At 28.1% G+C, this 12,925-nt stretch overlaps 1 protein-coding gene across 1 annotated transcript in view; it reads right to left on the minus strand.

Moving 5' to 3' along the window:
* The window catches only part of LOC111614597, an 89,700-nt gene that overhangs the window by 26,695 nt on the left and 50,080 nt on the right, over window positions 1–12,925 (minus strand). Inside the window, exon 12 of the mRNA XM_023355967.1 lies at window positions 1,377–1,537. Coding sequence (XP_023211735.1) covers window positions 1,377–1,537 — 161 coding nt within the window. The remainder of the gene's footprint in view (window positions 1–1,376; window positions 1,538–12,925) is intronic.

Here is a 12,925-nt window from a genome sequence, read left to right on the forward strand (position 1 = left end):
AATAATTTAAAATTTCAGAAAAGAAAAGAAAGTTTAGTAAAGAACTTTCAATTCCTTAGAGGTAAATGTAAATATTTTTCTCTCTTTATTATTACAGAAATTGCTTTTAGCCCTAAGTATAATTAAATTAATTAAAATATCTATAACCATGAGGCAGATAATAGTAAGGGCTTATCACACCAATGATCATGGGCACAAATGCTCAAGAATCAAAGTAAAAACATTGAATAAAACAAAAAGGGGTGTACAATAAGATGATTACATAATTATAAAAACCGTAAAAATCCAAAATTCATTTCGAACTATTTTCCAATAGAAAAATAGTCCCTCATCAGTTGGTATTAACGAGAGGTCTTAGTATACTGAAAAATTATACAAGGTGAAAAAAAATTAAATCTAAAATTAAACTTAAAATTATGCCTAGAGCTATACAATATAAAGATGAAAACATTGCCATGACTATATGAGCAGTAAGCATTGTCAATGTAGACAGGAGTAATATTTCTTCCTAACGTTGCATGGTGACGTGACGAACAGGGTGCTGATACAAAAATAGTTATGAGTTAGCCGAAATATTGGTTAACAGTTATGAACTAATGTTATACAGCCAGTTTAAATTATATACATACCAAAAAAAAACAGTAGGACAACAGAGTTGCAGGTTCAGACATTTCCACAAGATGCAGGGAGCGGTTGCAAAGGAGGTGTGTTACCTTACACATGTAACCGCTCCCTGCATCTTGTAGAAATGTCTGAACCTGCAACTCTGTTGTCCTACTGTTTTTTTTTTGGTATGTATATAATTTAAACTGGCTGTATAACATTAGTTCATAACTGTTAACCAATATTTCGGCTAACTCATAACTATTTTTGTATCAGCACCCTGTTCGTCACGTCACCATGCAACGTTAGGAAGAAATATTACTCCTGTCTACATTGACAATGCTTACTGCTCATATAGTCATGGCAATGTTTTCATCTTTATATTGTATAGCTCTAGGCATAGTTTTAAGTTTAATTTTAGATTTAATTTTTTTTCACCTTGTATAATTTTTCAGTATACTAAGACCTCTCGTTAATACCAACTGATGAGGGACTATTTTTCTATTGGAAAATAGTTCTAAATGAATTTTGGATTTTTACGGTTTTTATAATTATGTAATCATCTTATTGTACACCCCTTTTTGTTTTATTCAATGTTTTTACTTTGATTCTTGAGCATTTGTGCCCATGATCATTGGTGTGATAAGCCCTTACTATTATCTGCCTCACGGTTATAGATATTTTAATTAATTTAATTTTTCTCTCTCTAATTAAAACTAAAATAAGAATAATTTAGTTATAGTTGTCAAATTTTAATTCAACAAAATACTTACAATGACTGGTTCTATAAACGTGACTAAATGGCAAAATCGACTTCTTTCTTCAATTAATACCTTGCGTACTGCTTGTTTTTCAGTTTCTTCTAATAGTAAATATTTATCATTGACGTCTTGTAAAGCACTGTTTAATGTCCTTTTAATATCACATATCCCAACTTAAAAAAGTATAAAAATATTTCCAATAAATACAAAATACATTAGAATAAAAAAGATAATTTAATTTTTAAAAATACATATACATCTTTTTAATAATATAATNGAATTAAAGGTGTTTTTAATTTAATAATTAATTAATTAACTACTGCTAAGTTGTAGCACATGCTGGAAAACTGTATATAAAAATTAAAGAATTCATATAAATGTAATACTAAATAAACTGTGTGTCAAATTATTCCGTAATAAATCAATAAATTGTTAATTTTTAACCTAAAAAAATTTTGAACTGCTTAAAAAGCGAATACTTTTTTGAAGAAAACAAGCATATTCCTTTTTTAGATAACTTTTCCCTTTAAATGAAAACAATTTATTGTTTACGCACAGTAATTTATAAAATACAATAATTGAATAGTGTACTCTTTATTTCTTGTTCTCGTAGTTTTATTAATTAATAAATATTAGATTGGTTTATTTGGTTATGACAACGCGACATGTGGACGATATGCCGGGAGGGATGCCTCCCGGAAGGTCTTCTGAAGAAAATGGCCCTATTTAGGTGCTACAATTTCATGTTAAAAAAATTTTATTTTTTACATTTCATTGATTGATTATTGCAGAGCAACTTTCATAAAAGCCTAAGTGCTTCGTCACAATTAAGCCCATTGCAGTATAAGTGAATGACTGGCAATGGAATCACGGTCAATATGCGCGAGTAATGAATGCCACGAATCGCAATATTCGTACATAAAAGTATTCTATATTTTCAGATGAGGTTGAAATTATTTAAAGAAGAATCTGTATGATAAATTAAGAAATAAACCAAACTGATTTAAATAACAAGAAATGTAAAAACTGGGAATTCATCCTATATATTCTTCTTACAACTTTCAAAATGTCATAAAAGAATGACATTTTTTCACTTTCATTGTCAAATAGTAATTTTTGAAAATGTAAAAATAAAAACTATTATATTAAGGATTTACAAATGGAGTTAATCGATTGGCCTGTGAATGACTCAATTATCAATTGTTCTCTCTTAGTTAATAAACATTTTTTTGGTTATCAAAATCAACAGTATAATGTGCATTTATTTGAATTTGATTGTTTTACAAATAATAATTTTCTATTAACTGGGAATATTGAATTCCTATTTCCAATTACAAAAAATTATTAAAATCTTTATTCCACCTAAAGAATAAAATTCAATGAAAATGAAAATTTTAATTTAAATTGTCCTTAAGTATTTAAAAATAAATAGTAAGAAATGATATTTTAAATTTTACTAGCTTACTGTTTTAATATACTGACTTTTAAAATAAAATATATTTAATTATTTCATAATTTTTCACATTATTGTGATTTTTTTATTTTATGATAACAGAGCTTCACAGTAATCTATCATTGCATTCTAAAATTTCAAGTTTATCTTTCAGGGAAAATCTTTGCATTTTTTATTTGCTTCTTCTATTATGTTAAGAAGTATAGTATAGTACTGTATTTTAATTAAACAGTAATGAAGATCACAATCTTCAACAAATAACAAACAGTTAGTCTATAAATGAAGTAACAAGTACCAGAAATTGAAATTTAAACTACAGTACTGTATACAGTATTAAGTACAAGATTAAAACTAATGTTTAACATATTAAGAGTAAATAACAGATTAAAAAATTTAATTTATATTAATTCTGACTGTTGTACTAACAATTTTGTTGGAACAACATGGCTTCTAACCATTATTATCTGTTTTGTCAGTTGGCTAAGCAAATTCAAACTTACCATTATAAAGAATTTCTGATTACAATAAGTGAAAGTTTTGTACTGTTATTTAATTTATATGTTTTGGAACATGTTGATTCTGATAATATTAGTCTGATAACAATATCCACAATGGATATTGCAATAAGTAGCACTTACTGTACACAACACATACACACAAAGCCACAAACATATTCATGCATAATATTAACAAAAATAATTATAAATGAAATTTACATATAATTCAATATTAATAATTAAATTTTGACCTTTTTACATTATTATTATTATTATGACATATTTCATTTTTATTTCTGTCAAACTTATTACAAATTAGTTATTAGATACCTACAACTAATCATTTTATCTGATGAATAATAAATAAACAGGGGAGAAAAAAATCCATAAAAATATTGTTGCTATGTTTGGCAATATTCTAAAAATTGAACAATTTTATACTGGATTTTAGCTTCATAAATTTACTCTTTGTAACCTACTCTAGATGATTTACAATTTTTTTTTACAATTTTGATTGCGATTTTTGCAAAATCTTGACAAATATTCCAACATACATCAAAAACTATCCCATCAGTTTCAAATAAGTGTTTACATAAGCTGTATTCTATAAATTTTTCACATACAGTGGAACCTGCTTAAGGTGGCCATTCTTGGGACCAAGATAAATGGTCAGTATATAGAGAACACATACATTATATNCAGGGCTGCGTATTTTCTTCCAGAAAATTCTATTCCGATAGTCCGATAATTTGGCAGATAGTTTGTCTTTAAAATTATTTTTGATTTGTCCCACATCTTAATTAAGCATGTGAAAATGACCAAAAAAGTGAGAAAAGTGAGAAAATGACCTGAAAAGTGAGAAAAGTGAGAAAATGACCTGAAAAGTGAGAAAAGTGAGGATACTTCAGAAAAGTGAGTACAAGTGAGAAAAGTGAGTGACTCCGAGGCCTGTTTAAGCTTCACATCGTTGCCCCAATGTACACGAGGTCAGAATTAAAACGACGATCCTTTATAGGTATAGAATATACTCCCGTCAAGCTATTTCGATTATCTTTCTTCTTATCACTCCTTAACATTCTATACACAGTTGGATTGCATCGATATATTATTCTTAGATTATTTTTGTTGGCAACTTTCCTAATTATCTTGTTAAGAAACAGAAAATAATTAAGTACCACATTTTTTTTTTATCAGTTTCGAGAGGTTGTTGGTTTTGTTTCTGTAGCCTTTTAATAAGTGCCTCAATCTCACTTCTGCGGTATCCCTGTTGCGCCGCTGCTTTTTGTATATAATCTAATTCCTCATATGTATCATATAAATTCGTGCAGTGGGTGTACACTCTTTTAATCCATGCTCTAAATGCCGCATATTTAACGTGATTAGTATCCGTAGAATTCTTTGGGATGATAATAGATTGATAAATCGGTTTGCGATATATGCTTGTCCATATTTCCCCTTCTTTACATGTGATCGATATATCCAGGAAGTTAACATTCTTCTCGCTTTCTTGGTCCAAACCCAAAGTCAACCCATATGGGTTATTGTTGACCTTGTCTATAAAATTCTGTGCATTGTCATCATTTCTCCACAAGATAAAAATGTCATCGACATGTCTGGAGTATATTACTATACCGTTACTAAAGATGGGTAGGATACTTCTTTCGAGCTTCTTTGGGCTGCCCATAGGGACGCCCCTTCCTTGAAGATATGTCTTCCCTTCAAAAACGAAAAACGACGAATGACAAACCAAATCGGCTAGTTCTAAAATGTGCTTGTGATATTTCCTAGCATTTTTTATGTTGGTAAATAGAAAGTCCCTCAAGGCACAAAAACAGGATGCTAATTTTATTGAAGGGTATAATGCTTTATAATCCATTACTGTCATATATTCCTTGTCCTTAAGCGTAACCTCCCGCAGCTTCTGCACTAGTTGTACCGAACTTTTTATGGAGAAGGGGTACTCCTGAGCCTTATTTCATATAAACTTGACCAGTTGCTTTTCAATAGCAAAAGTTGGCAAATTGCATTTTTCTATAACTGGGCGTAGCTGAAAGTCTGGTTTATGTGTTTTCCCAAAAGCAAAAATTTTGGTGTTCTTGGAGCTCGAATGACAGAATTCTCCATTAGTATTGTTCTACTCAATAAAATTGTATTCTATTTTAAGTTAAAATATAAAATTTCAACAAACATATTGGAATTTTTTTAAAGGTAAGCCATGGATTAATTGCCGGAAAAAAGTTGTTGGCGTGCCAAATATGACACAGCAACAACTTTTTGAGTTGCCTACCCATGCTAGACCATTTAATAAAAATGAATGAACTTATGCAGCAACCAAGAAATCAGAGACAGCATGATTTTAAATGATATAAAGAAAATTATTTTAAAAGAATAACAATCTTCCAGAAGTATCATCTGGAATAAAAATAATGAGATATACAAATCCAAGAATCTTTAAGATTCAAAAAGAGAATTAAAAGCTTTGTCTCATAATAGAGAAACATAACTCTTCTAATTCATATGTCTAAGAAAGGATAATTCTTATAATAATGAAAAATTAAAATTTTTAATAAAGTTGGTCTATTAGAATTAGTTTAGAGTTAGATGCACAGTTATTGAAAAGGAAACATGTAATTCTAAATCAATGTAAGGATATTTTGACAATTGTGATTTAATAATCCTTCAGAAGTCATACCTGTGTCAAATTGCTGCACAATTCTGATAATGTCTCATTTAAGACATTGTGCATAGGTGGTGCAGAAGTGCACTTCAGTATTTCTTATTCATAGCATACATCACCATCTACATGTATAATGATTTTAATGATTTTCCTGTTTCTAACCACTTAGTTATTTCTGAGCTCTGAATTAGGTGATATCATATCTGTGATGTAACTGCCACCACATAAATAGAAAAGTTACTGAAAATTATATTTACATCATAAGATATGTAACCTTATGATGTAAATATAATTTGTGGTAATTTTTCTATTTATTTTTAAAATGTATTTGAAACAGTAGTCTACTTTTTGCATACCCATTGCATAAATATTTTTATTTAAAAATATCATAGTTTCAATAAATTCTTAGACTTATATTAGTTTGAAAATATACCAAACAGTTTTCAGGATGCATAGATTTTCAGGATGTTTCTAGCTCTTACTCAGCTTTGACCCAGAAGGAATTAAATAGTGCTTTAAAACAAGTTGTGAGGGAATTGATAGGAAAAAAGAAAAGAGCCAGAAGAAGCTGATTATGACACTAAAACTGAGTCAGAAAAGTGAAAGATAATAGAAGATAATTGCACAATGACTCCAAACAATCAGCTGATTAGGCAGATGAATTTTTATAGAAGACAAGAATAGTAGAACACAACTAATCTGTCAAGAATGTGGTAAAAATGTCTGTATTAACTGTTTTATAGTCCTTATATGTGCCATGTGTAAAACTGAGCAACGGAAGTGGAGTGACCTATTTTTTAATTATCTAGATGTTTTATAACTGCATTTGTTCAATAAAAAGTTTTAAGATTAACTCCTCCTTCTCTTTATTCATATTTTCAAAAAATAAAAATAAATAAATATTGAAGGATATAAAATAATATTATATATGTGATGTAATAGCCACAATGCAGCCTCTCACAAAACTCTAAAAGGCATACCCACCAAAGTGTTAATGAAACTTTCATTGATCTTGATTAAATCAATATTACTGAATAAAGATATATTATTTATCTTCATATATGTTATCCAATAAATTTTTAAGAAATTTTCCAGGATCCTTATGGATTTTAGAATCGTGAATCCTATTTTGCCAGGAATTTTTAGATGTAAATTTCTACAAACATAAAGAGATTCAAACAGAAATAATAGTTTCAAAGAAAATAGTTTCACAAGGAAAAAGGAAAAAAAGGTTCCTTTAAGGTCTATTCTTTCCAAAACAGAAACAAAAATGAATTATGATAGAAATTGAAATGATGTTCTAAGAATCTTTTTAGAAATAAATTAAATATTACAAAATATAATGATGGTTATTAATTTACAATAAACAAATAAAGTGTTGCTGCCATAATCAAAGCTTTATTATATCTTTATAAGTTCAATCAGCATGAGTGCTAAGAAATAGTGAAAATAAAGAGTAACAGAGCTTTTCAAAGAAGACAGTTCAATAAAAATTTTAAAAATTTGCAATTTATAAAAATTTTCAATAAAGAAATTTAAAATAAACTTTTTGAAAGATAACATTGGAATTGAACTTAAATATAAAATTGTTTCATTTTCAATGTCCAATTCAAGTTTAAATATTACATTAATATTTACAATATGTTATTTTTAACCACATTTTAATTAAAGCTTAATAACAAATTTTAATACTTATTATTATAATACTTAAATGGAAATAATACTTACTTGAAAAGACCAAGAAGTATCAGAATTCTTCATATCATTAAGAATTTCTTCACTTGAACTGGGAAGTGAATATGGGTCTTGTGTTAAGTTAGTCAATGATTCTAAAACTTCTTGCAGATGAGTCATCTCTTGCAGCATTATTAATTCTGATTTCTGTAGAAAAGTAATCAATATATTTAATATTATATAATGCTATTAATCTGCTTTTAAATTAACTTTTAAACACAGATTATCTGCATGAAATTACAATAATTTAAAATTTCAGAAAAGAAAAGAAAGTTTAGTAAAGAACTTTCAATTCCTTAGAGGTAAATGTAAATATTTTTCTCTCTTTATTATTACAGAAATTGCTTTTAGCCCTAAGTATAATTAAATTAATTAAAATATCTATAACCATGAGGCAGATAATAGTAAGGGCTTATCACACCAATGATCATGGGCACAAATGCTCAAGAATCAAAGTAAAAACATTGAATAAAACAAAAAGGGGTGTACAATAAGATGATTACATAATTATAAAAACAGTAAAAATCCAAAATTCATTTCGAACTATTTTCCAATAGAAAAATAGTCCCTCATCAGTTGGTATTAACGAGAGGTCTTAGTATACTGAAAAATTATACAAGGTGAAAAAAAATTAAATCTAAAATTAAACTTAAAATTATGCCTAGAGCTATACAATATAAAGATGAAAACATTGCCATGATTATATGAGCAGTAAGCATTGTCAATGTAGACAGGAGTAATATTTCTTCCTAACGTTGCATGGTGACGTGACGAACAGGGTGCTGATACAAAAATAGTTATGAGTTAGCCGAAATATTGGTTAACAGTTATGAACTAATGTTATACAGCCAGTTTAAATTATATACATACCAAAAAAAAACAGTAGGACAACAGAGTTGCAGGTTCAGACATTTCCACAAGATGCAGGGAGCGGTTGCAAAGGAGGTGTGTTACCTTACACATGTAACCGCTCCCTGCATCTTGTAGAAATGTCTGAACCTGCAACTCTGTTGTCCTACTGTTTTTTTTTTGGTATGTATATAATTTAAACTGGCTGTATAACATTAGTTCATAACTGTTAACCAATATTTCGGCTAACTCATAACTATTTTTGTATCAGCACCCTGTTCGTCACGTCACCATGCAACGTTAGGAAGAAATATTACTCCTGTCTACATTGACAATGCTTACTGCTCATATAGTCATGGCAATGTTTTCATCTTTATATTGTATAGCTCTAGGCATAATTTTAAGTTTAATTTTAGATTTAATTTTTTTTCACCTTGTATAATTTTTCAGTATACTAAGACCTCTCGTTAATACCAACTGATGAGGGACTATTTTTCTATTGGAAAATAGTTCGAAATGAATTTTGGATTTTTACGGTTTTTATAATTATGTAATCATCTTATTGTACACCCCTTTTTGTTTTATTCAATGTTTTTACTTTGATTCTTGAGCATTTGTGCCCATGATCATTGGTGTGATAAGCCCTTACTATTATCTGCCTCATGGTTATAGATATTTTAATTAATTTAATTATACTTAGGGCTAAAAGCAATTTCTGTAATAATAAAGAGAGAAAAATATTTACATTTACCTCTAAGGAATTGAAAGTTCTTTACTAAACTTTCTTTTCTTTTCTGAAATTTTAAATTATTGTAATTTCATGCAGATAATCTGTGTTTAAAAGTTAATTTAAAAGCAGATTAATAGCATTATATAATATTAAATATATTGATTACTTTTCTACAGAAATCAGAATTAATAATGCTGCAAGAGATGACTCATCTGCAAGAAGTTTTAGAATCATTGACTAACTTAACACAAGACCCATATTCACTTCCCAGTTCAAGTGAAGAAATTCTTAATGATATGAAGAATTCTGATACTTCTTGGTCTTTTCAAGTAAGTATTATTTCCATTTAAGTATTATAATAATAAGTATTAAAATTTGTTATTAAGCTTTAATTAAAATGTGGTTAAAAATAACATATTGTAAATATTAATGTAATATTTAAACTTGAATTGGACATTGAAAATGAAACAATTTTATATTTAAGTTCAATTCCAATGTTATCTTTCAAAAAGTTTATTTTAAATTTCTTTATTGAAAATTTTTATAAATTGCAAATTTTTAAAATTTTTATTGAACTGTCTTCTTTGAAAAGCTCTGTTACTCTTTATTTTCACTATTTCTTAGCACTCATGCTGATTGAACTTATAAAGATATAATAAAGCTTTGATTATGGCAGCAACACTTTATTTGTTTATTGTAAATTAATAACCATCATTATATTTTGTAATATTTAATTTATTTCTAAAAAGATTCTTAGAACATCATTTCAATTTCTATCATAATTCATTTTTGTTTCTGTTTTGGAAAGAATAGACCTTAAAGGAACCTTTTTTTCCTTTTTCCTTGTGAAACTATTTTCTTTGAAACTATTATTTCTGTTTGAATCTCTTTATGTTTGTAGAAATTTACATCTAAAAATTCCTGGCAAAATAGGATTCACGATTCTAAAATCCATAAGGATCCTGGAAAATTTCTTAAAAATTTATTGGATAACATATATGAAGATAAATAATATATCTTTATTCAGTAATATTGATTTAATCAAGATCAATGAAAGTTTCATTAACACTTTGGTGGGTATGCCTTTTAGAGTTTTGTGAGAGGCTGCATTGTGGCTATTACATCACATATATAATATTATTTTATATCCTTCAATATTTATTTATTTTTATTTTTTGAAAATATGAATAAAGAGAAGGAGGAGTTAATCTTAAAACTTTTTATTGAACAAATGCAGTTATAAAACATCTAGATAATTAAAAAATAGGTCACTCCACTTCCGTTGCTCAGTTTTACACATGGCACATATAAGGACTATAAAACAGTTAATACAGACATTTTTACCACATTCTTGACAGATTAGTTGTGTTCTACTATTCTTGTCTTCTATAAAAATTCATCTGCCTAATCAGCTGATTGTTTGGAGTCATTGTGCAATTATCTTCTATTATCTTTCACTTTTCTGACTCAGTTTTAGTGTCATAATCAGCTTCTTCTGGCTCTTTTCTTTTTTCCTATCAATTCCCTCACAACTTGTTTTAAAGCACTATTTAATTCCTTCTGGGTCAAAGCTGAGTAAGAGCTAGAAACATCCTGAAAATCTATGCATCCTGAAAACTGNATTCAATATTAATAATTAAATTTTGACCTTTTTACATTATTATTATTATTATGACATATTTCATTTTTATTTCTGTCAAACTTATTACAAATTAGTTATTAGATACCTACAACTAATCATTTTATCTGATGAATAATAAATAAACAGGGGAGAAAAAAATCCATAAAAATATTGTTGCTATGTTTGGCAATATTCTAAAAATTGAACAATTTTATACTGGATTTTAGCTTCATAAATTTACTCTTTGTAACCTACTCTAGATGATTTACAATTTTTTTTTACAATTTTGATTGAACTTATTACAAATTAGTTATTAGATACCTACAACTAATCATTTTATCTGATGAATAATAAATAAACAGGGGAGAAAAAAATCCATAAAAATATTGTTGCTATGTTTGGCAATATTCTAAAAATTGAACAATTTTATACTGGATTTTAGCTTCATAAATTTACTCTTTGTAACCTACTCTAGATGATTTACAATTTTTTTTTACAATTTTGATTGCGATTTTTGCAAAATCTTGACAAATATTCCAACATACATCAAAAACTATCCCATCAGTTTCAAATAAGTGTTTACATAAGCTGTATTCTATAAATTTTTCACATACAGTGGAACCTGCTTAAGGTGGCCATTCTTGGGACCAAGATAAATGGTCAGTATATAGAGAACACATACATTATATCAAGCAAACACAAGCAAACTCTGTGCAATTTTTTGTAGGTTTTGTGAATTTATTTCTATTTGTGTTGACAGCTGTAGATTTATATAGCACAAGACTTAGATGACAAGTAGGATACACATTAATTTCATAAAACACTGCAATACAATACAAAAAATTTAATTTGGTAAAAATAATGTCTTATTTTTATTGAGATGTACAATAGTTGGCAATATCTGTTTGCTTCATGGATAATTTTTTTCTGCAGAATTTTGCATTCTGTCTCTTTTAACAATTTGTAGATGATTTTAAGCATTGTTGGACAATTTGCAGTAACATACAGCAAATTTTTCACACATAGCTAGCACATTTTTTCTGTAAGATTCTATAACAATACTTGTATCTTCACCATCTTTTTCATCTGCAAGAGCCAAAAGCACAATAGCTGGATTAACATTCTGAACGTCTGTTAAAATGTCATTCACTAGATCGACTGATTCTATATGATTGCAAACTTGAAGCTGTGCATCCACATTCACATATTCATTTGAACTGATCTCACTGTTATCTGACAGTTCATCAATAAGTTCCTGAAGATTGTGATAATTCTCATCAGACACATTATAGTTTGCTCATCCATATTTGTAATAAATTCATACTTGAAGCATTTTTTTATGGTTGTAGTGTGAATTTCAACCCATGATGCCTTAATCCACCATATATTTCATCAAAATGTTGACAGAGTTAGCAATTTCATTTGTAGTTTTTCCTTTCTCTGTCTTGCTATAATTGCTCATAAAAGATATTTTCTATAATTCAATTTAAATGTCCCTACTATTCCCTGATCCAAAGACTGCTGCTTTTCACTGACTACTGGATTCATGAAACTTGATAACTTCAACTTTTTCTTTCAGAGAGAGTTCTCTGTATGGTTTGGTTGGAGCCATAGTTGAAGGCTGTGGAGTTGCAGAACAGATTTTAGATGCTATCAGTAATGAATAAAACATACAAAACTACAGAATACACTTATGTATGACATATAAGAGAAAAATTTTCAGTACAATGAAAAACTGATATTTCTGGAGTTTTCTAACTTCTGTCTGAACAGTGTTGCCAGATATCTGAAAATTTTAGACTAAACAAGCATAAAATCCAGCCAAAAATTTATAATCACTAATGCCCAAGAAATTAGATATTGACCTAAAATAGCATAAAAAGGCAATTTCAGAGGTAATAAAATTATTTCTCATTTTTCAGTTTTTAGAATATTTATTTAACATTTTTAGTGATTTTTGGACTGAATTTAGTTTCTTATAGCAGTTGTAGCACTTTGAA

This window comes from Centruroides sculpturatus, unplaced genomic scaffold (genome assembly GCF_000671375.1).
Source record: "Centruroides sculpturatus isolate CEXI.00-Female unplaced genomic scaffold, Cexi_2.0 scaffold768, whole genome shotgun sequence".
NCBI lineage: Eukaryota > Metazoa > Arthropoda > Arachnida > Scorpiones > Buthidae > Centruroides > Centruroides sculpturatus.